Source organism: Sabethes cyaneus, chromosome 2 (genome assembly GCF_943734655.1).
Source record: "Sabethes cyaneus chromosome 2, idSabCyanKW18_F2, whole genome shotgun sequence".
Lineage (NCBI taxonomy): Eukaryota > Metazoa > Arthropoda > Insecta > Diptera > Culicidae > Sabethes > Sabethes cyaneus.
In genome coordinates this window covers 226820409-226848221 of record NC_071354.1, presented here as the reverse complement: position 1 = coordinate 226848221, position 27813 = coordinate 226820409, and the positions used below count along the sequence as shown (strand labels likewise).

Below are 27813 nucleotides of genomic sequence, written 5' to 3'. Positions count from 1 at the left end.
CCACATAGATTTTAGGATCTAGTTTGAAGTTATGCCAGATCTACGAATTCATACTTAGTTCTATGGACTTAGGAATTTTTTCCGAACTTACGGATCAAGTGAATTTTCATAAACTTTACGGAAAAAAAGGAAATTTCTTTCAGTTATAAAAATCACGAGTATACTATGTGCAGTGAATAATACCCAGAAAAACATAACTTTATTCTTTAAAAGCCGATATAAAAGTTTCTAATACAGTTCTTCTGAGAGAAAGAAACTTACAGAATAGTAAAGAGGGTCTACTCTAACGAAAAGTGAATTAAAAACGGAAGATTTAGGTGACTGTGTGGACTGTGGAAACAAAAAATAAAATAAGCAACGCACCTTTTTGTTGTACTTTTAAGTACGAGTTGTTTGATCTGCCACCATTTGCCACCTTGGGAAATATTTAAGCTCAAAGAAGTACTATTTTTCATCAAAAAAGCTCAATATCTCCGAAACTTCAGAAAATCACGTATGATAATGTTCCACAAAAACGTTTATTTTAGAAAGATATACAACTTTCTAGAACACTATGAACACGTAGAAGTTGACCAGAATAACTCAGGGTTTAAAAACTGTTTTGAAGGGTTTGTCCATGAACAACGCTTCATAGACAATTTCCATGAAGAGATACAAGTATGGGATCTTTAACAAAGTTGTTTGTATTGATATTTACTACAACTTTGCCGAATGTACTAGACCTGTATCTCGAAGATGCGAGAAAATAAATTTCGTATCTCACTTTTAAGGAAATTAGTCATCCAAAGATTTCTCTCATAAGAAAGGGCTTGTTATACTAAGAAATGTTTCTGAAGACACTATATGCAAAAAACTTCACGTTTCGGCGCTATATCAAACGATCACGTGTTTCGCTGTTTGGACCACTGTGTAATGGCGATGAAAAAATGACTAAATTAAAAAGAAAAGACGATGAAGAGCGAAAAGATGACGAAAAGCCAATTCAACATAAAAAATACGACACATCCGCATACGCATACGCATCAAATAGTCGCCAAAAATATAAAAAAGAGGAAAAATACGAATATGCGACATAAAGATGACGGAAGAACGACAAAAAGAGTGTAAAAATTTTTCTTTGTTGTGAGACTAGAGGATGACGAAAAATTGGTAAAAAATGGCGAAAAGATAACAAAAAAATGAAAAATGAAGAGATGAGAAAAAACGACATCACAACGAGATGAATCGAAAACAGCAACAGAAAATTTGATGGCAAAAAGCTGCCGATTATACACATTCCAGCGTTACGAGACACATTTAGCAACCATTTTTAATGTGTGTATTGGCTCCTGTTCCACTATTTTTTTGGCAAATAGCTTCCAAATTGGGTGACAAAAGGGAACCTTGTTTTGCAGTTGTATGCCTAGAATTTGGTGAAGCAGGAGCTGATTTACGAAGTGGGCATGGTGTCCCGTAACGCTAGAATGTGTCAATAACGCGACATAATGTGAAAAACTAACGTCAAGATGGCACCACAATAACAGATGACAAAAACAGCTTGAACAGACGACAAAAATACCCCGCATGCCAAATTTGGTTCCATTTGCTTTATTAGTTCTCGAGTTATGCAGAAATTTGTGTTTCATTTGTATGGGAATCTTAAAGGGGGAGGGGTCCTAATTCATTATAGAGAAAACTCCTGCGCCTGCCTTCTAAAATCCCCACATGCCAAACTTGGTTCCATTTGCTTGATTAGTTCTCGAGTTATGCAAAAGTTTGTGTTTTATTTGTATGGGAGCGCCCCTCTTAGAGGTGGAAGGGGTCTCTAAACATCATAAGAACCTTTCCCAGCCCCAAAAACCCCTGCACACAAATTTACACGCCGATCGGTTCAGTAGTTTCCGAGTCTATAAGTAACATACAGACAGAAATTCATTTTTATAGGTATATAGATATATACGAGTATATAAAAGTCAGTTTATGTTTGTATGTTTGTATGTTTCACCATAACTCCAGAATGCCTTGATCGTTCTCCACCAAACTTGGTACACATGTTCTTTGACATAGGCGAATCAGCACTAGGGGGTTGACACGAGGGGCGGGATCCCTAACAGTGAGAGGTCAAAATAAGTAAAAAGGGTTGTGTTTCTCTAGAATATAGACCGGTTGCAGTTGTGTAAGTGACTGTGAGTAAACCAATGTTGTGAATCGAGCGAGAAGTCAACGTTGCCTGCTCACATGCGAGTGAGTATGAGAAGCATAGCTTACTTACTTACTTAAACAGCTCCAGGCCGTAGTTTCCTCTGCTGTACGAAGAAGGCGTCTCCATTCCACTCGGTCCATGGCCGCAATTCGCCAGCCACGTAGTCTGCGTAGGGTCCGCAGGTCGCCTTCCACTTGATCGATCCATCTTTGTCGCTGCGCGCCCCGCCGTCTTGTGCCAGTCGGATTGAGAACTTAACTTAACAGAGCAGTCGTCCGACATCCTCACGACGTGCCCAGCCCATCGCAAGCGACCGATTTTTGCGGTGTGAGCGATGGTTGGTTCCCTAAGCAGCTGATCCAATTCATGGTTCGTTCGCCTCCTCCACGTTCGGTCTTCCATCTGCACTCCGCCGTAGAAGGTGCGCAAAACCTTCCGTTCGAAAACACTAAAGACGCTTGATCCTCCACGAGCATAGTCCATGCTTCACGGCCGTAAAGGACAACCGGTCTAATCAGCGTCTTGTAGATTGGAAATATCGTGCGGTGGCGAATTTTGTTCGATCGCAGCGTCCTATGGAATCCAAAGTAGGCACGATTTCCTGCCATGATGCGTCTTTGTATTTCTCTGGTGGTGTCGTTGTCAGGTACACGAACTCTTCTACCACCTCGATTTCATCACCATCTAAATGAATCCGAGGAGGGGGATCAGCATTCACTTCTCTAGAACCTCTTCCTTTCATGTATTTTGTTTTCGATACGTTAATGACAAATCCAATCCGTTTGGCTTCAGCTTTCAGTCCGATGTACGTTTCCGCCTTCCTCTCAAAGGAACGTGTAATAATGTCAACGTCGTCAGCATGGCCAAGAAGCTGGATGGACTACGTGAATATCGGGCCACTCGTGTCTATCCCCGCTCTTCTTATCACACTCTCCAAAGCGATGTTGAACAGCAAACATGAAAACCCATCACTTTGCCGTAAACCTTTTCGAGATTCAAAGTGACTCGAGACTGCCCTTTATACTCGAACAACACACATTACTCGATCCATCGTCGCCTTGACCAATCGTGTTAGTTTATCCGGAAATCCGTAGTAGTGCATAATAGAGCATAGCATTCAACGGTTACACTGCTCACGCAGGCATAAAAGACACAGATGCCGTTGTTGTGTGCAGACATTCTGCTACCCACACACTCGCGCACATATCGTCTTTCTGCCATAGCTTATTCGCGAGTCAAATAACTCTTGTGTAATCAACTGCCCGTGAGGCGTGTGGCGTACTGGGATACAAATTTTGCATTACTTTTGCTTATCTTCATCTTCGCCCTCGACTCTACTCACGGGCGGGAGTGCGAGCCCTCGCGAGTAATCGGTATCAGCAGCTCGGGCTACAACGACAAACGATGAGCGACGACTGTTAGCTAAATACACACTCGAAAAAACTCGCTGCAGTGCATGAATAAATAAGAGTGGGAGTCCGATAACGAAGTTTATGCCGGCGTGCTCGTTAGAATGAGTACGCGTGTGTGAGAAAATTAGACCACACGAGTGTCGACCACGCAACATTGGAGAAAAGAGGAACTTCCACTGAAGAGGGATAATGGAAAAAACTTTGTTTCGTTTCCGTTATTCCAAGGTTCAAAAACATGAAAAAGGCTTTGTGTCGATTTATAGGGATTGCCAAGAAGAAGACAAAGTGACGGAGAGACAAAAGGGCCCGAGTAATAGCGAATTCAGAAATTAACCTGGGTTCGTGCTAACTCGAAACCGAAATTGATTAACGATACGCGCAGTTTGACAGATCGATCTTTAAATCCAAAGCGTTATGCTAGCCAGTTTTAACCTGCGCTTCAAATTGAATGCTGTTGGTTCAACCGGGATGCAATCTCAGTTTATTTATGGATGCTTTGACAGCAGTTAGATTAAAAGTGAGTGCTAATCGACCGGAGCCAGGTTAATTTGTCAATTCGCTATAAGATCGGACAATCAGCTAATATACCATATTTGAGAGAACAGCTCACATTACAAATCAGTTCTTTTTGTATGCATTTTATTAATTTTATTTTACCAACTGCATTGGAATAGTAATCAGTCTTTTACAAAAGTCAAAGTTTCATTCACTCGCAACACTTGGCATTAAACCCGCTGCGTCCATTTTACTATTTTCCCTTCCATTTCGATAGATTTCGCGGAACATAAATTTGCAATTTGTAAATTTCTTCGGCACAGTTTGGAGTTCTTTCACGAGTCATTTTACCAATTTGTATCTCGGATTTATTCACATAACTCGTGTGCGGCTATTGATGCCCATGCTCGGAACAGATTTAGTTGCTGTTGTGAAAAATTGTACTAATCTTGTGCTCTTATTTTGTCATCAGTTGCCTTGAGCCCGAGATACTCTTATACGAATCTATTTATATAAGAGGCTTATGTCTGTACCGAAAACCAGGTCTCTGGCAGGATGGATGTCATAAGAGGCTTATCGGTAACTAAAAACAAGTCCCTGACAGGACGTCATGCTTTCGTAGCAATGGTTTGTATTCTCAGTCACCTCACTGGTCAACTGCTCGATTGCTCAACTGGTTGACTAGACTGGTCGATTAGACTGCTCGATTTGATTGTTCGACTGGACTGCTTAACTGAACTGCTCTCGACTGAACTGTTCGATTTGACTGGTCGACTCGACTGCTTGATTGGACAGGTCGACTTGACTGCTTGACTGAAAAGCTCGATTTAACTGCTCGAGTGGACTACTCGATTCGACTGCTGGAAATATTTGCTTGACTTACTACTCGACCCAACTGCTCGACTTAAGGGGGCATAGTACTTTTTCAATTCTAAAAAAAAACGGAAATTTTTTATTGTTTATATCGAAAAATTAACATTTTGATCATATGTGTTTGAAGCCGTTTCGATGAATTCCAAAAAATGACAGTTACAGCTATTTGCGATTAAAGGCCTATAAAATTATCTTGTCTTTGACTCATCCTTTTTTCGAGATACAGTGGTAACCCGATCTTGTCACTCCCCGATTTTATCACTCCCCGATTTTGTCACCCCCGATTTTGTCACGTTTTTGACCCTATTTTGTCACCCCCGATTTTGTCACGTTTGTTACCCGATTTTGTCACGCTTTTGATTTATCAAAAACTTGGTTTGAAAATCATTTTGAAACATGTCAAATGTGTTAAAACACTGTGAAAACAACTGTGTTGATTATCGTGGAGTTTTCACAAAAGTTGTTTCTTATCTCCACAACTATAATAGCTAGAAGGTCACTTTCTTTGGCAAAGTTCTTTATAATAATCTTCTCAAAAATGTTGTAGAACATTGTTTTGCTCTATCTCTTACTGCTTGAAAAATAAATTCTCTATCTTACTTTTAGGGGGGTTAATCAAAGAATCTTTCACACCATAAGAAAGAGCTTTTTACGCTATGAATTTTCTATGAACATAGTTAACCAGTATAATCAACCATTTCGGCGAAATTAAAAAACGCGTGTTTTCATACCTGTGGGGCTGCTGTGAACAGGTGACAAATGTCCACAGAGAGGTAGATGTAAATGCGAAATGTCCTAAAAGTGATCAGAATGAAATATATGTAGTTCGTTCTAAGTTATCTGCAAAAAAATAAAAATTGAAAAAATACCCGATTTTGTCACTGTCCCGTTTTTGTCACCTTAGGGGATTCATCATGGGGGTGACAAAATCGGGTCATTACTGTAGTAATTTCTGTATTTTTTAGAAACATTTATAGTCGATTGAACTGCTCAACTGTACTGCTCGATTCGACTGCTCGACTGGACAGCATGATTTATCTGCTCGACTAAACTGCTCGATGCAACTGTTCGACTCGACGCTCGACTCAACTGCCCGATTCAACTGCTTGATTCCACTGCTCGACTGGACTACTCGACTCAACTGTTCGACTCAACTGCTCGAATGAACTGCTTGACTCAACTACTCGATTGGACTGTTCGAATCGGCTGCTCGACTCAACTGCTCAACCCGATTGCTCAATTCAAGTGCTCGGCTAGACTACTCGATTCGATTGCTCGACTCAACTGACAGCTTGATTCCACAGCTCGACTAGACTGCTCGACTTAGCCACTCAACCCGACTGCCCGACTCAATTGATTGACTTAACTGTTTGATTCGACAGCTCGACTTAACTGCTCTATTCAACTGCTTGACTGGACTACTCGACTGAACTACTCGACTAGGCTGCTCGACTTAACTGATCGACTAGACTACTCGATTCAACTGCTCGACTGGACTACTCGACTTAACTGCTCGATTAAACTGCTCGACTCGACTGCTCGGTTCAACTGCCCAACTCAACTGCTCGACTCAACTACTCGGCTGGACTGCTTGACTGAACAACTTGATTTAACTGCTCGACAAGACTGCTCGATTTGACTACTCGACTCAACTGCTTAACTTTTGTTTGATTCGACAGCTCGACTTAACTGCTCGACTGGACTACTTGACTCGACTGCTCGACTCAGCTGCTCAATTGGACTACTCGACTCAACTGCTCGAATAAACCGTTCGACTGGACTACTCGACTCAACCGCTCGACTCGACTGCTCGAATGAACAGCTAGACTCAACTGCACGAATGAACTGCTCGATTCAACTGTTCGACTTAACCGTTTGACCCGACTGCTTGACTAAACCATTCGATTCGACTGCTCGATTGAAGTGCTCGACTAGACTACTCGATGCAACTGCTCGACTAGACTGTTCGACTCAACTGCTCGACTCGACCATTGGATTCAACTGTTCGACCGGACTACTTGACTGAACAGCTTGATTTAACTGGTCGACTAGACTGCTTGATTTGACTGCTCGACTTGCTAGTTCGACTGCTAGACCGAACTGCTTGACTCGATTGCTTGATTCGACTGTTCGACTCGCCTGCTCAACTCGATTGCTTGTCGCGATACCATATGGTCGGTGTTAAATCAGACCGGACCAAGTCGCAAAATTTCAGTTAATGAGTTAAATGAGTTAATGATAGCAAACGATCAAGAATTTTCTAAACAACATTTTACTCTAATCAGACTAGATAAATGTTGCAAACAGACAGAAGTTTTTATTCAGTTAAATAAAATCCTATACGACCACCAAAACTATTTATTTCAGTTTCTGGCTATGACTCTTTTATGTACAACATCTTAGAGCTATATTATGCAATATAAAAACTCAAAAAACTAATACAAAGATTAAACATCTTCGCAAACACTAACCAATGGAATGTATCCGCAGTTTTCGGAATTTCAAACAGACATTTATATTTTCCAGATCGTAAGATTCGGGCTCAACTAGTCTAATATATGTTGCAAAAAATTGTGTCCTACTTTCTTTCAAAGCTTGAACGGGCATTTGTGGTCTAAATCTTGTTGAATATTGAGTGATCCAATACGCTCAAAATTAGATTACCAGAGTTTAAGCTGGTTTTCTTCTGAACTCGACCTCGGTTTATCTGCATTTAAACTACCTGCCGACATCATAAGAAGAATTGCAGAGAACATTTTTAAACTTACCTCATAACTTTGTTAAGCATTTCTCGGCTTGATCCAATATTATCTGAACAATTTGGGGTTTCTTCAAAGAAGATGAACTTTTTAAGTTGAAATTTCTTCCAACCCATTTTCATGTTTCAAACTAGTTACAACATTGTACATTGTACCAATTGTACTAAAAATATAATTAGCAACCGAATTTCGAATAATCTTGTGCTGGTTACTCTTTTCTAGATCGCCTCAATGCTGGCGTGAAATTGACACAATTTAGTCTACAAAGATCAGCCAATAACTGCTCAGTGCCATAAACCACAATAAGGCACCTTGTAACTTTCCCACCTCGAGACGCCAACATCGGCATTGCCGGCATTTTCTAAAGACGTAGTATAACACGAGAATGATTCATTTCTACTATGCTTTTGACGTTTATTACTTTTTGGAACGCTTGAAGTGTGCTTACTTACTACCGCTGGCTGGCGCTGCTGCTGCTGCTGCTGGGCTGGGCGCGCGCAGGTTAATAGATCACTCGCTGACCGGAGGATGGATTATCGGTGTAACTGATTGAATACTAATTAGTTCATGAGGGCTGGCCGTTAGTCGTGGTCATGAAGTTGTGATCGTTTGCTGATGATAAATTTTATGATTCTTTTCAGATATTCCGACTGTTCGGGTGATGGAAGCAAAAGAACGGTTGCAACGCTAGTTAATAACAGCCGGCCAAGGTGAGTAATTTCCCAGTCCTCTAGATTGGCTTCCACGAGGCATTGGAATTCAATTAACTATAATGTCTTTCGATAAATCAGTTCAATTTGCCGGGGGCTTTGCCTGACATAAAGCCGCTGCCTAATACATATTTAACACCGGAATTGAAACCGAAAATAATGAAGATCAATCTACACTTCCAAATAAATTACCCACCCAAAACTCCTTCCGAAAATAATCACAATTAACTAAACGGTCATCGCAATCACGGACAAATTGGACATATAAATAGACATTGCACATCGCCGCCCAAAAACAGGATTCCGTAAAGGTCATCGCCGCCCGCAATCAGCGAGAGTGTGCTTGAAATCTATTGACTCTTGCATGACCATTTACTGCTGCTGGGGCTGCTGCTGCTGGTGGTGGACCCGAAACAAACGAACAAAAAGTGCATTAAAGGCCAACCAAACCTATGTACTAACTGAACGATCTGTCTCTTTGTGTCTCGCGCGCTGTCCGGCGTTCCTCGTCGCAGGCAGCAGCGCAGCGGAATCGTAGAAGGAAAAGGCTGAAGTCAAGGTGATAGACCAACCCCCAGCGAATGTTGTTTGACCGACCAACCGACCGGCCGGGCCGGGCCGGGCCGAAGCGGTGATGATTGCAATAGAAAACAGTCCGAACTTTCTCCCCAAAGAGGCACCGCCGTTGCATCTCTTTTTCTCGACCGAGCAGGGAAGAGTGAGAGAGCTTGGTTATCAAAGTGCATTTCACTTGCCTTGGGAAGCGAAATTTGAATCGCGAGCTGAAAGCAGCATCAGACATTTGCACCCGACTTGCTTGCTTGCACGACGCTGTTCGGCGTTGGGGTTTGTGGTGCCAGGCCAGCAGCAGCAGCAGCAGCAGCAGGAGCAGCGCAGCGTGGGTACCGAACGGGTAGCAGCACCAGATACGGTCAAGATCACCGTGTATGTGCGCGAGGAGGAAGGAAGCGAATTGCAAGCGAGTCAATGCCATCATCGTCGTCGAGATCCGAGTGCTTCTATCTCTCTATCGATGCACTGCTCGGCTACTGAACTACGCGTTTTTTTCCTTACTTCTCCACTATGACTATGAATGGTGGATGCGAAATGCTGACAGGTTGCATAGTGGTGGCTTCGTTCGGAGGCATGAGAAGTAGATGAGGATAGATTGCATCAGCAGCCCTAACGGCTTTCTACGGAGCGTGGAGCGGAGGAGACTGCAGGAGGAGGCTTATTGACTGCGCTGCCTGTTTCCGCTCCGAACTTGATGTTGTTGTGGTAGGTTATTGCGTCTACAACTTCTCCTGCTACCACCTACCTAGTCGTCGGTCCAAGGTAGGAGCTGCAGCAAGTTGCAACTGGCTGGCAAACCGTTTGTCAGTGAAAGTGATTGAAGTGTGTATAGAAATAATAATCTCCGCATTATGTGAGTGGCATGAGGAAAATGTTACGCCTTTGGCTGAAGACTGTTGACTCCTGGACTGGCACTTGTAAATAAGTTGTAGGAGTTTGAGCCAGAAGATTTTATTTCCAATTCAACTAAAATTTTTGAAATTATCATGTTCCAACGGGTTTCGATCTTGGAATTTTTCGAAATTATTAGAAAAATTAGGTAGAAGGATCTAAAAACTATAATGAAATTTTGTACACAAGCATAATTTATGGCCTAATAAACGAAAGAAATTATTAAATAAAACTGTGGTTCTGGAGTTTTCCCACAAAACTCAAACGAAAATTTTCCGATTTTTTTGAACATCGATTATTTCAAAAATTCAAAATTATAGAACCAAGTATTATAGAAAATGTTCTCAGCAAAAAAGCAATTTAAAAAAATTACTGAATTTGCCATGGGTTATGAAAAAATCCAAGGATTAATCGAAAAACCTATATTTTAATTTCTTTATTCATCAATTCCTAATCTTTTGGTGTCCAAATTTCATGGATTTATTTAAATGCTGTAAAATATGGCTAAAAAGCTCAACTTTGATGCATATTTCCAGCTGCGAGAGTTCAAAACTTGAGCTCTGTGCAGTACTATTCCCGCGTTGATCTATCTGCCTAATTTTTGCACGCTTGAGCGGAGCGCAAGAACAGGTACAGCTTGATCCCGTGAGTTTCGTGGAGAAATCAAATCTTTATCACTGAGGGTGTACCAAGTCATCGCAAACAAACCACCTCTCAGCTGCATCCAGTAGTAAAACGAGTCGAACTGTCAACTTATAAGAAGCTGGTGACTCCAAAATCGCAAAGATAAACAAAACGAGACGAACCAAAACACGATCCCGAAAACTGTAAACAGCAGTGCTGAAGTAGTTTGTTAGCGTGGTGTTGAACAACGAAACGTCAAAACAAACTTCAGATAGCTTGCTGGGCTGGAAGGCTACTGGAAGAGGAAAGTTGGCAGACATTTTGACCCATTTAAAAGGACTAAAGGTCGCCTCCACTGCTCCACGCTTCTACGTTTGATTCTGAGGTCTCTCCCGCTATTCTGCCGCATGGTTTGAACTCATCCAGCGTCGCGTGAATCAGCGTAACTAGTTTCATCGGAACACCATGTTCTAGCATTATTTGCGACAGGTCATTTCGTTTGATTGAATCGTACGCCGCCTTAAGGTTCACAAACAAATGATAAGTTGTACTCTCGGAACTTGTCTAGTAACTAATGCTAATAGTACATGACTGCTTCGTACAGCCGCTCGCTGTCACTCTCTGGCATTCGGCATCAAACCAGCTGTTACGATGTCTTCCACGTGTCGTTTGTAACTCTCTCGCAGTTGTTGCCATGGCAACATGGAGATTACTCAAGAGCTCACTTATATCTTTTTCCCTTTCTTCCTCCTGATCTGTGTGTCGTCAATCGTTGGGTGTTGAAACACAGTATCCTCCCAGCCAGCACCAACTCGTATATCAATGTACGAAAATTATCGTAAATATCCCTTAACAAACTCGGATTCGTAAATAAAGCCTAACAAAGTGCGCTCAAGTTGATATTCTATCGTTTATAATGCTAGTAGCTGACAAATATACGATTTTCAGCACAAAGTCGTATAGCTGTATGAAGTTTGTCGCGCTTAATCGGATCTTATCGTATTGAAATGCCTATATAAGTGTATCGCTCAAGATTATTCCTCAATGGTACGGATAAGCGGCTTTTGCGCGTCGAATACGATTTTGTTGGATACATATCATTACGTCACTCTTATTTGCAATCAAATTATACATATGAAAATGCTGACTGGGCTCTCAGTGAGTACCTTTGCCGCATTCGACAAAACAACCTTGCGCAGGTGTCTTTCCGAATGTGCAGACTCGGAAAGTAGGTGCTATAGCTCGCCATTCCTGCTATGGCCGCGGAAAAATTTATTAGATTTCGATCATTATCATTGATCGACAGACAGACTATGTCTGCCGATGACAGGACGGAAGAATTGCTTCCTCCTGATCTGCGCATTTGCCGATCCGATGACGATTTTCACGCCATGTTATGGGCACTCTCCACAGGTTCTCTCGAGCCTGTCGTAGAACCCGTCTTTAGCATCGTAAAATTTATCTTTTGTCAGTGCGTAAATATACCAGATAATTCGTTGCTTTTGCTTTCCCAACACTACGAAACCGACTTCATGTTCTGCATTTCTACTGCCACAGTAGTAGATGTGATACTTTAATGTAGTGCCTGCAATATGGCCTACTGCACGGAATTCCGTTTCTCCGAAATTTGGCCACCAAACTTCGTGAATGGCAGCGATCTCCACTCCGACTCAATGTAGCTCTCGAGCAGACAAACCACCTCGTGCCGATTCATAGTGACCTCGGACATTCCAGGTACTGAGCTTCCAGTCGTCCACTAATCGATCGCTTATTCTTTGTCATGTCCCATACCGATTGATCCGTTCCGGATTTCCAGTTCCGTTGTTCGCGCTATATGACCTTAACGAGGTCCCGTTATCTGCATTCCGTTGATGGGTCTGCCAGGAGGATCCGTAGCCGCAAGGTTACCGAGTCTGCTTTGACAAGCGAGTGGTCGTGGGTTCGAATCTTAGTAGAATCAAGCCATTCGATGTCAAGTGACTTTAGCATGGGTTTATTCTCAGCCCCCCTCATTTTCCCTTCCTTCATGCTGAATTCTAAATTTACCCACTGACGCCTCTTGAAAGTGCAAAAGTCCCTCCTATAGTTAAGTGTACTGGTCAGAGGAACGAATGAGTCCTCGCCAGGGACGGCTATAATATGGGATAGTACTGGCAGTGAGGAATAAGTGGATAAAGTAGATCAAGCTTTGAATGAAGAGTAAACCCCAATACACACAAACACGCATAAAATTTATTAAGCATATCGCTCATTCAATACCGATTATAACAAAAAGAAATGCAGTGCAGGTCAAACAGCAAACACCCGGGCGATATCACAATAGATCAACTATACTGGTCGCAGTGATGAGTCCACACAGGAAAAAATGGGTCTGCCATCTTAGGTATAGCTTACGGGGAACAGCATTTCCTATTCAGTCGCTTACTCGGAGACAGACACTGGTTGGGCTGCTGCTCACCTGGCGATCAAACGCTAAAGAACGCACCTCCTAGCTTAGCTGCTCCAGTGTGTACATGAACGATAGTCATCGTTTAACTTAGATCTGCGAAGTAGCCCCAGCATACTACAGAAAAATTAAGTCACCTTTAGTCACATTACCTCCAGCTGCTTCTCCAATCAATCTGAAGTTCTGCAAGGCAGCAACCTAGGTCCGCTGCTCTTTTCGATTTTTATAAATGATGTTACATTTTTGCTTCCACATGGTTGTCCGCTATTTTATGCTGACGATACTAAATTTTTTTAAACTATTACGCGCCTGAGTGACTCTGTGGAACTGCAGGAGTACCTGAACATGTTTGTGTGCTGGTGTGAAGCAAACCGTAAAGTGTTAAGTATAGAGAAGTGTAACGTTATGTCGTTTTGCAGAAAACGTGCACCTGTTGAATATAACTATACTGTTTCCGATCACCGCCTGCTTCGCGTACAGTGCAGTGTATGAAAATTTGGGAGTTGGAGTTGTTGGATAATGGTTTGACATTCAAAAGCCCCTACGACAGCATTATCTCTTGAGCGCAACCCACTTTGCCTGAAATCGCTTTACTGTTCCCTTGTGCGGTTGATCTCAAGAATCGATTTCGAGGTACGATGCTGATCTAACAAGCCAATCGTCGAATATTCGAATCTCGGTTGGGCGATGCTGGTATACTCAGTATCGTTGCACTAGTCCCGTAATTGCCTTGTACTCTAATAACCGGCTGTGAAGTCTGTCGATAAGGAAGTGTCAAGCCCTAAAGACGTTAATAACCCAACGCATTGCTTTTTTGGTAAAACTGGAACCAACTCACACGGCAAAAATATTTGCTGAGTGTGTTCCACAGCGCTGGAATGTGTCGGAAATATTTGGTTTAGCAAGCCACACGTCTGTGGCTTGAAAATCGACATTTTCATTACAACCGGGACCGGGACCTGAAGCAATACGATTGGTCCGTGCTGTTTTGGTCGATTTTGGGCATTCTTACATTAGGGAACGTGTGCAGGTGGTGCCCAAAGATTAGAACCCTTTCAACACACCATAAATCTGTCCAATCGAGAAATATTGGGCATCGTCAAGTAAAACATCACTAAGACCATAAAATCAGTTAGAAGTAAAAACCAGTAGGAGTAGTAGGTTAGGTGCTACATTCCGTTTTGGTAGCTAGGATCAAGCCGACTTTTTCAGCTTCTCCCAGTCGAAATTCGAACATGAGATGACTGACTTGCTAGAACAGTGTCGTCCCTAGAACCCTACTCAGCACATAAGCAGTTCTAAAAATTCAAGAATTGAGCTAAATGAACATGGTAACACTTGATTTATACTATTGCCAGAGTGTGGTGGGATAAGCCGTTCGGTTTGTTGATCTCATGTTAGTGCAAAAATCCATTTCAATCATTTAACTGTGCAAAACAGTAAGCATAAGAGCTGATATTTAGTCTAGAACATAATTTGAAGAAATTTGCTGATGCCCAACCCGCGACCAGAAGGAGGACTTGCAATTGGACTTGAAATTTGATATGAAATTAAGCTTAAAATTGAACTTAAAATTGGAATTGAAATTGCATTTAAAATAAGACGTAAATTGGATTTAAGTTAGACTTGAGAATAGACTTGGGGTTATATATGATGTTAGACTTAAAATTGGAATTCAAATTGTGTTAGAAATTGGGCATGAAATTTGACTTAAAATTGAACTTCAAAGGGGAATTAAATTAGACATGAGACTGGGCATGAAATTAACCTTTACGTCCCCGACATCAAAAATGAAGGTACTTTCAGTTACACTTTTGGCTCTATCTCATCTGATTTTCAATCGATTTTTATGCAACTAGTCTTAAAAAAACCACATTAGATTGGCCTTTAATGAAAAAATATGCTGGTAAATTCTGGTTTCATTTTCCCGGAGATATTCCAGATCGCGGTGGGATTTTTTTTGACGTCATAAGTAGCAGATGAAATAAAACTGGAAATCTACTTAATTGACTGCGCAAAAGTTATCCATTTTATTTGTTGTCACTAATAATGACTTTTACGCTACCCTGTAGAGCACTGATTTATGCCCCACACTTCGGAACATCCGTTGTCGGTTCTACCGTAACTCAAAAGTGGCCATTTGGAATTCTCTTCAGAAATATGGAAAATGGGGTATCAAATGACAGGATTTTTCAACACGAGCTCTTTAGGGGACATTTGGATGTATTTTGAGCCGATCTGGACATTCGGGCACATCCGGCATCGGCTCTGCCAGAAAACAAAAGTGGCCATTTGGAATTCTCTTCGAAAATATGGTAAAGGGGGTGTCAATAGACAGAATTTTTCTACGCGAGCTCTTTAGTGGACATTTGGATGTATTTCGAGCCGATCTGGGCATTCCGGAACATCCCGCGTCAGTTCTACCGGAACTCAAAAATGGTCATTTGGAGTTCTCTTTGAAAATATGGCAAATGGGGTATCAAATGACAGGATTTTTCAAGGAGAGCTCTTTAGTGGACATTTGGCTGTATTTTGAGCCGAACTTGGCATTCCGAAACATCCGGAATTGGTTCTACCGGAAGACAAAAGTGGTCATTTGGAATTCTATTCGAAAATATGGCAAATAGAGTATCAAATCACTGAAAAGGAAAACTAAGTCTTTTTTGAACCTCCTCCTTGCCAATGGCCGCCCCCAAACTTTTCCCTATTGTCATCCCTGCCAGTTTTACATCTGCTACCGGTCCGGAAATTCGCGTAATGCCGTAGAAACAAACGTTTGAAACCCTTTCTCTTTCAAACCAAACAATTTTGTAATGTGAAAATGTTTAGATCGGTTCAGAATACATCCAAATGTTCACTAAAGAGCTCGTGTTGAAAAATCCTGTCATCTGATACCCCATTTTCCATATTTTCAAAGAGAACTCCAAATGACCATTTTTGAGTTCCGGTAGAACCGACGCGGGATGTTCCGGAATGCCCAGATTGGCTCGAAATACATCCAAATGTCCCCTAAAGAGCTCGCGTAGAAAAATTCTGTCTATTGACACCCCATTTGCCATGTTTTCAAAGAGAATACCAAATGGCCACTTTTGATTTCTGGCAGAACCGATGCCGGATGTACCGGAATGTCCAGATCGGCTCAAAATACATCCAAATGTCCACTAAAGATCTCGTGTTGAAAAACCCTGTCATTTGATACCCCATTTGCCATATTTCCGGAGAGAATTCTAAATGGCCACTTTTGAATTCCGGCAGAACCGATACCGGATGTTCCGGAATACTCAGATCGGCTCAAAATACATCCAAATGTCCCCTAAAGAGCTCGTGTTGAAAAATCCTGTCATTTGATACCCCATTTGCCATATTTCTGAAGAGAATTCCAAATGGCCACTTTTGAGTTCCGGTAGAACCGACAACGGATGTTCTGAAGTGTGGGGCATAAGTCAGCGCTCTACAGGGTAGTGTAAAAGTCATTATTAGTGACTACAAATAAAATGGATAACTTTTGCGCAGTCAATTAAGTAGATATCTAGTTTTATTTCATCTGCTACTTATGAGGTCAAAAAAAATCCCACCGCGATCTGGAATATCTCCGGGAAAATGAAACCAGAATTTACCAGCATATTTTTTCGTTAAAGGCCAATCTAATGTGGTTTTTTTAAGACTAGTTGCATAAAAATCGATTGACAATCAGATGAGATAGAGCCAAAAGTGTAACTGAGAGTACCTTCATTTTTGATGTCGGGGACGTAAAGGTTAATCACGAAGTTTTACTGTTGACATTTGATTGACATTTTTCATTTTATGCTCTCGCATGTTTTACCCCGTTTCGTTTCCGTTTTTTCTCCTTTTCTGTACCGGTTTTTGCTCTCACTTTTCTTCTTTGTCCATCCGTTTTTCTTCTTCTATCGTTTTTCTTTTTTTCTGTACCGTTTTTCCTGCTTCATGATTTTCTGATTCATTTTTCCAATCCCTCACTCGTTTATTTTTATCATTTTCTATCCTTTTTCTATCATTTTTTCTTCATTTTTTCCTTTTTATTTTTATCGTTTTCTAACTGTTTTTATCCGTTCCTTCTCGTTTTTCGTTTTCGTCTCTTCCGTTTTCCCTTCTTTTCTATTACGTTTATTCTGTTTTTGACTCTCTTTTCTCCCTTTGCGCTCTGGTTTTCTTATTTTATCTCCCGTTTTTCATCTTTGCCTCTGCTGTTTTAATGTTCGTTTTTCCTAATTTTCTTCTTTTTCTGTCCCAGTTTCCCTTTTTCTTTTTCTTCTTTTCCTTCCCGCTTTTCATCATTTTCTTTCATGTTTCGTCATTTTTCGCTTTCCAGCTCCTTTTCTATGTTTTGTTTTCATCTGCTCCGTTCTTTCTCTTATTATGTCCCCCTTATCTGTCACGTTCTGTTTTTTCTTTTCCGATTTATCCATTTTGTCTTCAATTTTCATTTTGTTTTCCTTTTTCTGCTCTCGCTTCTCTTGTTTTCGTATTTTCTCTTTTTTCTTTTCCTCTTTTTCTATCCCATGCTGACGTAGGACTCCGTCCCTTAGGAAGGTAGCTGGTACAGAGGAAGTCAAGAAATGTGAGCGTTACGAAAAAATGAGATTTTGAACGCTAATAACTCTGCCAATTATAAATTAATTTTAATGATTTGAATACCTGATGTAGTAGATGTAGTAATTATGTGGGTTTTATTGCAATTTTCATTTTCACTAAATAGTGAAAAATAACGAAAAATTTCAAGGTCAAATTTTCCCATACGACCTTGCTTCACAGACAGGGACGACACCTAAATACACCATAGTATGGCTTCCGGTGGTTTCCGTTTACAAAAAAACAACTAAACCCTCCCGTCCCAACAGGTCGAAAATTTTTTACGATGTTTCAACTATACCAATTTGATATCTGTGCTTGGGAAGTACGTCAGAGTGCATAACCAACCCTTATCTTCAATCGATTTTATAGTTAAATATTGAATCCAGTCCAAATTGATTTCCTGAAAGTGAAAAGTCATAGAAAAGTGAGCTCCTTTTGCCAGATTGCATTCCATCATACCTTGTGGGGGTGCATGGAAAGCTCTGAGGTAGTAAATTTGAATATTTTTGAATAGAACTAAATGTAAACTCGATTATGTGAACAATCTTAAGCAAACTTAAGGCAAACTACATTCATGTTGTATCGGGATGATAAATCTAAGCATACTGTCGATAATTGTAAGCGGTAAGTACCATACAATTGTCCTAAAGTAATCAGTAAACATCAGCACTCAATCCAGATTTAAACCCAATTGAAGTTTAACATTGAACATCTTTTGAGATAATTTCCAAACTATAGGTAATGATAAATTATTCGATTTATAATCAAAATGACTTAAATCGAGCTCTTGTAAAAAATGGTTGGCATCAAACTGCTAAGCTCCGACCACAATGCAGTCGATAATATCTTCTAGGTGCTAGAATTAGAAAGAGCAATTATACAAAAAATAATTACCGCTGACGAGTGGAGTGATATCCCAACAAACATTTTTGTTTAAAAGAAGCTTATTCAACAATTGCATAGCGCTTGTTACATTGGTTTTAATGTAACAAGCGCTTGATAAGCTACTATACAACAAAAATGTTCGTTGGGACGTGTGTGCGTACGAATGGTTAGACTGGAATGATCGAAACTAGATGTGAGATTATCTAAGTTAGGGTGTCGTGTGCTGATAGTTTAACTGTCAAAACACTTGGGCCCAAACCAAGAGAGAGAGAGAGAGTGGGTCAGAGTCCCACTCAGCAATTGAACTATGGAATAGATTGTTTTGGCCCCACATCGAAGTTTCGCAGTATCATCCAGTCTACCATTCTTCCTCACCAAACGCTTCCCGGGCTTTAATATAAAATGATTAATGTTGGACCGCGACAGAGTCAGAGACAAGTAAAACAGAAAAAAATTAACTTCATTTAACAAATATATATTAATGTTTTGGGGCATTTATTACAATACTAAAGCAAAGCGTTGGGCGTAAACATCCTTTCTAAGACTTGACCCTTCTTTATCGACACACTTCACAGCCGGCTATTAGAGTACAGGACAGTTACATGGCTAGTACCCGCTTTCGTAGTCCTACGTGAACCCCTCGTTCGTTCTTGTGCCCCTTGGGCTCAGACTTTTTTACTTTTTTCGCTTTGCCCTCCGGTTTTCTTATTTTGTCTCCCCTCTTTCATCTTTTTTTTTTTGCTTTTCTTTGGTCCGTTTTTGCTGTTTTTCTTCTTTTTCTGTCCCGTTTTTCCGTTTTCTTCATTTTTACACCATTTGCTTGTTTTTCTCGTTTGGTCAATCGGTTTTCTCTGTCTTGTTATTATATTTCCTTTTGATTTCACTAGTTTTCTGTTCAGGCACAAATCTTTCACATCATTGTGAGAAACTCGAGCCTCTTGTTCCTCATACTTATTTTCTGTTCCATTTTCCCTTTATTGTCACGTTTTCCCTTTTTTAATTTTCCGTTTCGTCTTTTTTCTCTTTTTAACTCCTTTTCTATTTTTTCGTTCTCGTCACTTCCGTTCGTCTTCTTATTCTGTCCTTTTTTCTATCACGAACTATTTTTTCTTTTCCGTTTTATCCCTTTTGTCTTCAATTTTCATTATTTTATTTTCTTTTTCTGCTCTTGTTTCTTTACCGTTTTCCTTCGCATCTCACATTTTTCTTCTCTCTCTCGTTCTCAATTTTTTTCTGTCCAATTTCCTCTCTTTTGCCCCTTTTTCTGTATGTATCTCTCCCATTTTCTTCTTTTCCAACTTTTTTCACTTTTCGTGTCCCGTTTTCCCTACTAGTTTTTCACGTATTTTCTTTCGCTTTTGTTTTTTATGTCAATTTTTCTTCGCTGTATTTTTTTTTCTATTCGCGTTTTTGTTACGTTTTTCTTCGTACTTTCCTCCTTACTTCCCTTAGTTTTTCTCCTTTTTTTCTCCTCTAGAATCAATCCATCTGTGAATATGCCAAGCAAATTTACAGACGTTTTCATAAAAAAACTGTTTGCTCTACGCTGTTTGGTTCATGAAATATGAACTATTGCATTTGTTAAATATTCAGAAAAATTGCGCTTTTCGGCCTTCGGCCTCAGGAACATCAAAAAATTATATCATGAAAATTTTGTCATCAAAAGATTAGAAATTGACAAATAAGAAAAAAATATTTTTAACGAGATCCATGCGAGAGTACAAATTTTTTCGACTTTTCTTTAAGATGCATTAAGACTGAGCAATTTATTGGCAACACGTAGAATACAACATGTGGATTTCGGCATGTTGCTAGTTGTTGCTCAATGTTTCCTCAAATTAATCTCAATGTCGCCACCTGTTGTGATACGTTGCATTGCACATGTTAGGTACCAATCTAAATGCACTTCTAGAGTTTTCTACCGCCAGGAGATCGAAGTAAACTACGCGTAAAGAATGAAGCAAAATTTTCACGCTGTTACATAAGTCCGTAGTTTCGTTAATAACTTTCAGAATTGCTTATTTTATAGTGTTTTTGGTCAGTTGGACGTGTTCCTGAAGGAATAAAATTAAGTTTACGTGCTTGATTATAATAGTCAAAGTCATTGATGTTTTGTCGCCGTCTGAAGATTAGTCCTCATCGAGTGTACATACCTAGTTTAAATGATTCAGGAAGCCGATCATGCAGGGGAACTGGTGCAAAATTTCCAAGTATCGCGGTTGCTAAGAAATCAGAATTGTGCAGAATTCACTGCTTCGAAAAGGTTCTGAAAAGTCTACAAACACGAAAGTAAACCGCAATTATCATGGGGTTCATGATTCAGAGTAGAATTGAAACGCTGAATATTGGTGAGGTCGCCATCTGCAGCACTGAATATTGGTGAGAGCGTTTTAATTTTATATCAAACAATGGTCCTATTTAGCTGCATATATTATTACTAAACGTATATTAGAATGAAGATTACCTACCATATTATATCTTGTGGATCATCTATCAAACTATAAAGAGCTTTTTGATATAGCTATATTCATTCAAAAGACGAATGTTACAATTCCATTCTATTAACCATCCGTGGCACGTTAATTTATATTAGGTAATGATGAATACTCTTGGACATGATTAAAATAACCTTAGAACATCTTGTGTCTCATCTCTATAACTATCCTGCTAGGTGTCAACAGGATATTTCACGTTACGCAACCGCGGGCATTGCCATGCAAGCGCATTTCCTCAAGTCAATGAATGACACCGATGCGGTCGATCGTTTCTCTACTCTCGATTTCATCCGTCGTTCGTTACATAAGGTGGTGGTACATTTGTGGCCCTGAAGGACCGGTCGAATGTGCCACGAATCGGCGCAAACAGAAACCGTCGTCGTTACTTCTATGGCCATCGACCGGTTAATGGACGAGCGACGTCAACGAACCGGTGCGAGCCCGCGAGATAACAACAGAGACAGAGATAGAAGGAACAACTTGCAAGCCTTTCTTTCCTCCAGCTCCCGCGCTAGGAAAGGAAACGGCATTAAAAGTGCGTCATAAAGTAACTTTTACTAGCGTTCGGTTTTTTTCTTCCCCGGCCACACGGTGGCCTTTCGTTGCTCCTTCCTACATTCGAAGCGGTGAGTGTCCGACCGATTGACGAAGTGGACGATCAAAACAGAAACGATGAAAACTGTGTGCATTTTTCTCTTGCACAAGAGAGGTGGTTCTAGTGAAAAGAAGAGGTGAAGGGAATGTCTGCTTCTGTGTTTATGTACAAAATTATATGCTCTCTTCAGAGGCTAGAGGCAAATCGATTACGGTTATATTATCCAAAGGCATTAAAAAACGATAATTTCATTTTGTAACAATAAAGAGATTTATTCGTTTTACCTATTCTAATTAAACTTGATCATAACGTTTTATAGCATGTACTGCTACACCCAAACGATTTAGAGATCTTATCTTATCATTCGAAATAAGGAATGGTATAGTGTAGATTTGATTATTTTTCTAAAATAAGAAAATTAGAGGATTTCTACCATGCGTCTCCATTATTACGATTATTATGGAGTTAAGTTACGCATTACACTTTACTCCTAGAGTAAGTCATAGCATAGCGTGACAATTTATTTCAAACTAACTACTCGAAGCGACCGGTTCCACTACCTTACTGGTATCCGGCGTTACCAACACGACCTGCTCCCCTCGAATCATAATCTGCGCCATCCTACGGGTACATTCCACATACTTTTTGTGCACCGACTTAACGCTAACCTCTGGCAAACGGATTCCCATTTTGGCCAACTGGTCACTGCAGTCTTTCGGTTCGCCAAGCGCGCAAAGTTTATTCTGCGAATACCTGTACTTTCTCCGCCGCCAGGATTCGAACACATCACTCAGCGCCATATTCCACTGCTTGTCGAATATTTCCACGAACCCCGTGACATACCCACGGACACCTTTCTGCTTTCTGGTGTAGACTTTTACCCGCACACGCTCCGTCATCCAGCGGTGCAAACACTCCAGTGGACCTTCCATCTGTTCCAGTTTAGTGAAAATGTTCCTCTGCAGCCGAGCGGGTCGTGGTGCACTAATCAGTCCTGTTAAAGAAGAAAATTAACTACATTTCCGGGAGAAAGCAGCCGGTAACAGCATTCTCGATCGACAACTAACCTTGATGCGGTAGAAACCGTCGCACCGGTTCCTGTCCCTGAGGCACCGCGATCTTTTTCGACGAGGAAGCCGCCGCATAAATCTCGTTTAGTTTTTCGCGTGAGAAAACTTGGTCGTATCCACCCAACAACCTGAACTTGGACTCGAACCCGCTGACATTGTCCATGTGGGGGGCCGACGGGACCGGTATCTGTGCTTTGCGAGAGTAAAGAACCCGCAGTGGTTGAAAACTCGTACTGGTGAAATCGAAATCTGTCGAACTTCCTGTGGAACTGCTCGACTGGTCCGAATCGTCTTTGCTATCACTCATTGTTACGTGCAGATTCTCCTATTTGGGAACTATACCTAATTACAATTTTCAACATTAAATACTAAATAATTTTAAGAAAACATTCTAACACCACCGAGGTTTAAAAAGTAAACAAATGGTTTGACAGTCAAGTTTTATTCACTTTCCAAATTGTCCCCATACTTCAACATATGCTTGGTTTTCGAATTCACAACTAGAGGCGCTGGTTAACATTTTATAGCAAACTGAAAATGTTCACGTAGGGTAAAAATACAAGGGTATACTAACCAGCAATGGACCCTAAAGTGCTTGAGTTATATAAAGGCTCAAACAGAATGCTGCGTCCATGCATCCGTCAGCATCAATTTGACAGTTAACCCATGAGAAAACTGTCAAAATGACGCTGACGGACGCGTTGACATAGCATTCTGTTTGGCCCTTAACAAAGAACTATCATCCAAGCAAAAGGTCCTCCTTAAATAAAACGTAAGGCACGGGAGGGTATGTTCGGTCCATTTAGCGATTGCTTCTATTTTTTCGGCCTATGACCTAGTTCTAGTGGAAGAACAGATAGTTTTAACGCTCTTTCAATGAAAAACAGTAGATTATTTAATGTCTTAAGAAAATAGTTATATAATATTAAAATTGTATGTCGGCAAAGTATTTTTATTAGCGAAAGAAAAGGAAAATAGGCTGAATTTAGAAACCTGTTGAAAATACCCTCCCGTACCCTACTAGAGTCTACTACCCAAGGGGTCGGTCACTCGGCACAGCCGTTTTTATGTTAGGCGACTTGAAACGAGCCGTACTGTGCCGATGCTGTACCGAAAGTGCCGAACTGCAAGATTTGTTAAATTCGTTATAATCTGATAGATCTGGCAACCGTGCGAGATAATTTTGACAACTGGCAGTGCTCCCATTTCATATGTAAAATTGAACCGGAGGTGTGCAAAGCCCTATAAATGTTATTTTTATAAGGCTTTAGAGGTATGCCGCTTGATATATCTGGAGTGCCGCGGCACAATGTGCTGAGTATCCGACCCCTTGCCCGTACCCTAATTCGTAATGTATTCGTAAAAGATAACTGATTGCAGGCAAGAAATATTTATTAGAAAGGTATTATCGACTCGACCCTGCATTAGTTTTGGCACAGACTAACAGACGTAACACTGGGGCCTCATTCTATCGCCAATAGGCGTTTTTGACAAGCTATCGCCCGCTTAGAGGCGCTGCATAAAAAAAGTGATGAAAAGTAAAATCGCTGTCAAACTCCATACATTTTTGAAAAAAACTGAAATAAAATGCAGTTTTTGATTAACCCTTTCAATTGTCAGGATTTTAGATAGCGAAATATTGGAAGAAATTTGTTTATCTACGTTAAGGTAAGTGAAAATATTCGAATTAATTAACTTTATGGCAGAAAAATGTTAATGTTTGATTTTGTACCGCATGAAACAAAAGTACATAGAGTCAGCTGTAAAGTTTACATATCCTGGATAGAGAATCACCAATTATTTTCAGTCTTCAGCGTTTTCCAATGTGTTTTCAAATGCTAACGGATTTATTTTCTTGATTAGCATCATCTGCGCCAAGAACCAAACATATAACCTATCAGTTCGTAAACATAAATACACTTGCGAAGCTCTAATAATCTCCTGAAACAGAAACAATATATATCAAATGAAAGGTAATGCTTTTTCTTACCTTTATTATCCATTTTCATCATTCCCACTGTTGTTAATTCAATAAAATATTACATTTAAAGTCGAGTTCCATATAGGTGCCAGCAAGCATTTTGGGAATTGCACTTTTTTTGTAGTTCCAATAATCACAACCAGGTAGCGAACGGTAGCTCTTAGTTTTGCTCGAATTCGCCTATAAAAACGATCATTTCAAATGTACACTTAAGCCAAGATTCAACAACAGTCGCTGCGTGAGAACGCCGCTCACTTGCGCTGGCGCTGTTGTCAGATAATTTACAAGTAAATTTATAGCATTGCTAAATTTATAGCAAGCTGCTTTGCGTAGCGCGAAGACTGCACCAGGTGATGCTAGTGTTTTTTCCAAGTTTTAGGGGTGTCATTGAAACGACATTTTGTTAGAATGATGATGATGATGGTCCCACCTCATACCCCTACAACGGTTTGAGCGAGACGATTTATCTATTAAGATATTTATGTAATAACAATGTAGCCAGGTGCAAAAGCAAATAACGAACTGGCTTCTAATACAGACATATCAAACTTTCAAGTGAATATCAACATTTTCAAAAAATGCCCAAGGCTCGTCCAAAACGTTTCCAACCCGAAAATTATCTGGACTTGATTAGGAATTGAACCTAATATTTAGCAGCACAAGCTGGTCAGAGTTGGTTCTAGATAACGATCTAGAACTACGAGGGAGATCCTGCAGAACTTTGGTGCTCGATATACAACTCCGCAACAAAGCGATGGTATACGAGTTCCAAAGTCCACAAGCAAACCCAAGCCTGTCCAGCTTCCGCTCCAAACCCTTTGTTCAGGACTTTAACCTGATCATTCAATTTCCAGATTGTGTATGTCTGTTCTCGCTCAAACATGTGTAGCCTTCTCTAAACTTTTTTAATTAATAATAATAACAATTTCAAATCCATCATCATCAGTGAACATGATAACTTACTATATCCACTAAATATACAAAAAATAACTAAATAAACAATCTTCTTAAATTAATACAAAAACTCATCAAATTGTGTCTATAAGGTAGATTTTATGTGTGAAATGCAAAGCCTTTTGAATTCCGCCATTGTTGCTGCACGTTTTATTTCTCTGGGCATCGAATTGAAATAATTTATTCCTTTGTACAACAGAGAGTTCTGTGATCTTCCAAACAAAAAATGTGGCGTTCTTGCATCTTCCGCGTTTCTAGTGTTGTACGAATGCAAATCTCTTCCTCGTTCAATTCGGTCGCACAAATATCGAGGTACCATCCCGTTAAGAATTTTGTATAGAAACACCATTGTCAAAAAATAAACTCTTTGCTTCACAGAAAGCCATTGCAATGCGTCCAGCATAATATATGAGGAAGTGTATCTATTACATCTTAAAATTAATCGCATAACTTTATTTTGCAAGCGCTGCAACTTTAATATTTGTGTATCGTTTGCAAGGAATAGGATGGATGAGCAAAAATCTATATGTGGTGAAATTATTGACTTATATAAAAGAATTTTACTACTAATCGTCAATTCATTTTTTAAACGGCACAAGACACCGTACTTTTTCGCCATTTTTTTATGACATTATCAATGTGAGACTTAAAGGTTAACTTGTCATCAATGGTTACTCCAAGATACTTTAGTTCATTTACGCGGTCAATAGTCTCACCATCAATTTCAACGTTTACGTCTGGCTTGGAGTTGGCTGAAATGATCATATATTTTAACTTGCTAATGTTGAGCTTAAGCTGTTTAAATTTCAACCAATTCGAAAGATAATGTAAATCTTGGTTTAAATGTGTGACAATTTCATTAGGGTCCTTAGCCGCAATGAATAGAACAGTGTCGTCCGCAAACAAATTTATGTCGCAGAACCGTAAAACTCGTTTCATGTCATTGATATACATTATGAACAAAAGGGGCCCCAATACACTTCCTTGCGGTACACCAAGTGTGTTGGCAAGGGAATCAGAATTCAAATTATCAAAGCGAGTTTTCTGAGTTCTGTCACATAAATAGCTTTCAAACCATTTATATGCCATTCCTACAATACCAAATCGCTTCAAGGTTTGTAACAATAAGGGCCTAGAGATTGTTTCAAACGCGCGTTTTAGATCCAAAAATACAGCAAGAATAGTTTCTTTAGCTTCGATTTTTTCTTTCCATTTTGCTAGCACCAGGTTTAATGCAGTTTCACAAGAGTGTTCCTCTCGATAGCCTGATTGCTCTGGAATTAGCAAATGATTATAATTTAAGTAACTCATAAGCTGGCCTTTGACAACAAGTTCTAAAATTTTCTTTAATGTGTGCAATATGTTAATAGGACGGTACTCTTCGGCTTTATCCGTTCCATTAACTTTGGGAATAGGAATCACAAGTGACTCTTTCCAAACTTTAGGCACGTGCCCAGTTTGCAACGATTCATTAACAAGGTCCAGCAAGTCGTGTCCAATGACATGAAAGCAATCTTGTATTACTTTTGCGTTGACATTGTCGATACCAGCCGATTTCTCTAAAGAAAAACAAATATCCTTCAACTCTGCAAAAGTAATAGGGCGAAATCCATCAAATCTTATATTATTAGAAATCGGCTGTATTATTTCGTGAGGTTCACTGACCAAATCAATACTTTGATTGATCAGCTGAACACTATCAACAAAATAACTGTTGAATTTATTCGCTATTACTTGACTCGATTGTTCTTGTGTTCCATTGAAAGTTATGGACCGCGGAGAATTATCTTTACTTTGTATCAACTGTTTTAAAATTTTCCATAACTCCTTGCTGTTATTTTGATGGTGATCAATCTTCAAACTTCTTGTACTTTTTATCTCTTTCACGTTTTAAACGTACTAGATCTAAAGAGTACCAGTTGTTTGTGTTACGTAGTTTCACATACTTATCAAAAACAAGCTTTTTGGTACACTCTTTCAGCGTGTTGGTAAGCACAGCTGCCTTATGGTCCAAAACACCAGTTATTGGGAGAAAATCCAAGCTTCTCGAAACAAGCTGAGACACTGTATGCATCGAATATCTATTCCAGCACTTTATCTTTACTTTATCATCACAGGTTTGGTCCTTCTCGATTAAAATAAAAATTGTCTCATGGTCAGAAATTTTACAATTGGCCTCTGTAACAGAATGGACCTTGTCAAAGTTTGAAAACACGTTATCAATTAGTGTTCGACTGTGTCTGGAAATTCTAGTAAATTGGCTAACCGTTTGCCT

General features: G+C 40.1%; 2 protein-coding genes across 2 annotated transcripts in view; one reads left to right on the top strand and one right to left on the bottom strand.

The window, feature by feature from the left end:
• Nucleotides 1–27813, top strand: part of LOC128736710 (ecdysone-induced protein 74EF-like) — a 233094-nt gene that overhangs the window by 189184 nt on the left and 16097 nt on the right. The window contains exon 2 of the mRNA XM_053831198.1: nucleotides 8363–8431. The gene's annotated coding sequence lies outside the window, so the exon portion shown is untranslated. The remainder of the gene's footprint in view (nucleotides 1–8362; nucleotides 8432–27813) is intronic.
• On the bottom strand, nucleotides 21813–22952 carry LOC128733993 (U7 snRNA-associated Sm-like protein LSm11). Its single transcript, XM_053827943.1, has 2 exons — nucleotides 22601–22952; nucleotides 21813–22527 (listed from the first exon to the last, which is right to left on the bottom strand). The coding sequence occupies exons 1-2, from the start codon at nucleotides 22908–22910 to the stop codon at nucleotides 22064–22066; spliced, it is 774 nt and encodes a 257-aa protein (XP_053683918.1). The 5' UTR covers nucleotides 22911–22952; the 3' UTR covers nucleotides 21813–22063.

What these genes read in the sequence shown, in the direction of transcription:
- LOC128733993 (XM_053827943.1), bottom strand. Translation starts at nt 22,910, where the DNA reads ATGAGTGATAGCAAAGACGATTCGGACCAGTCGAGCAGTTCCACAGGA. An exon ending in ACGGTTTCTACCGCATCAAG is followed by an intron (nt 22,528 to 22,600) that starts GTTAGTTGTCGA and finishes CTTCTTTAACAG; the next exon opens with GACTGATTAGTGCACCACGA.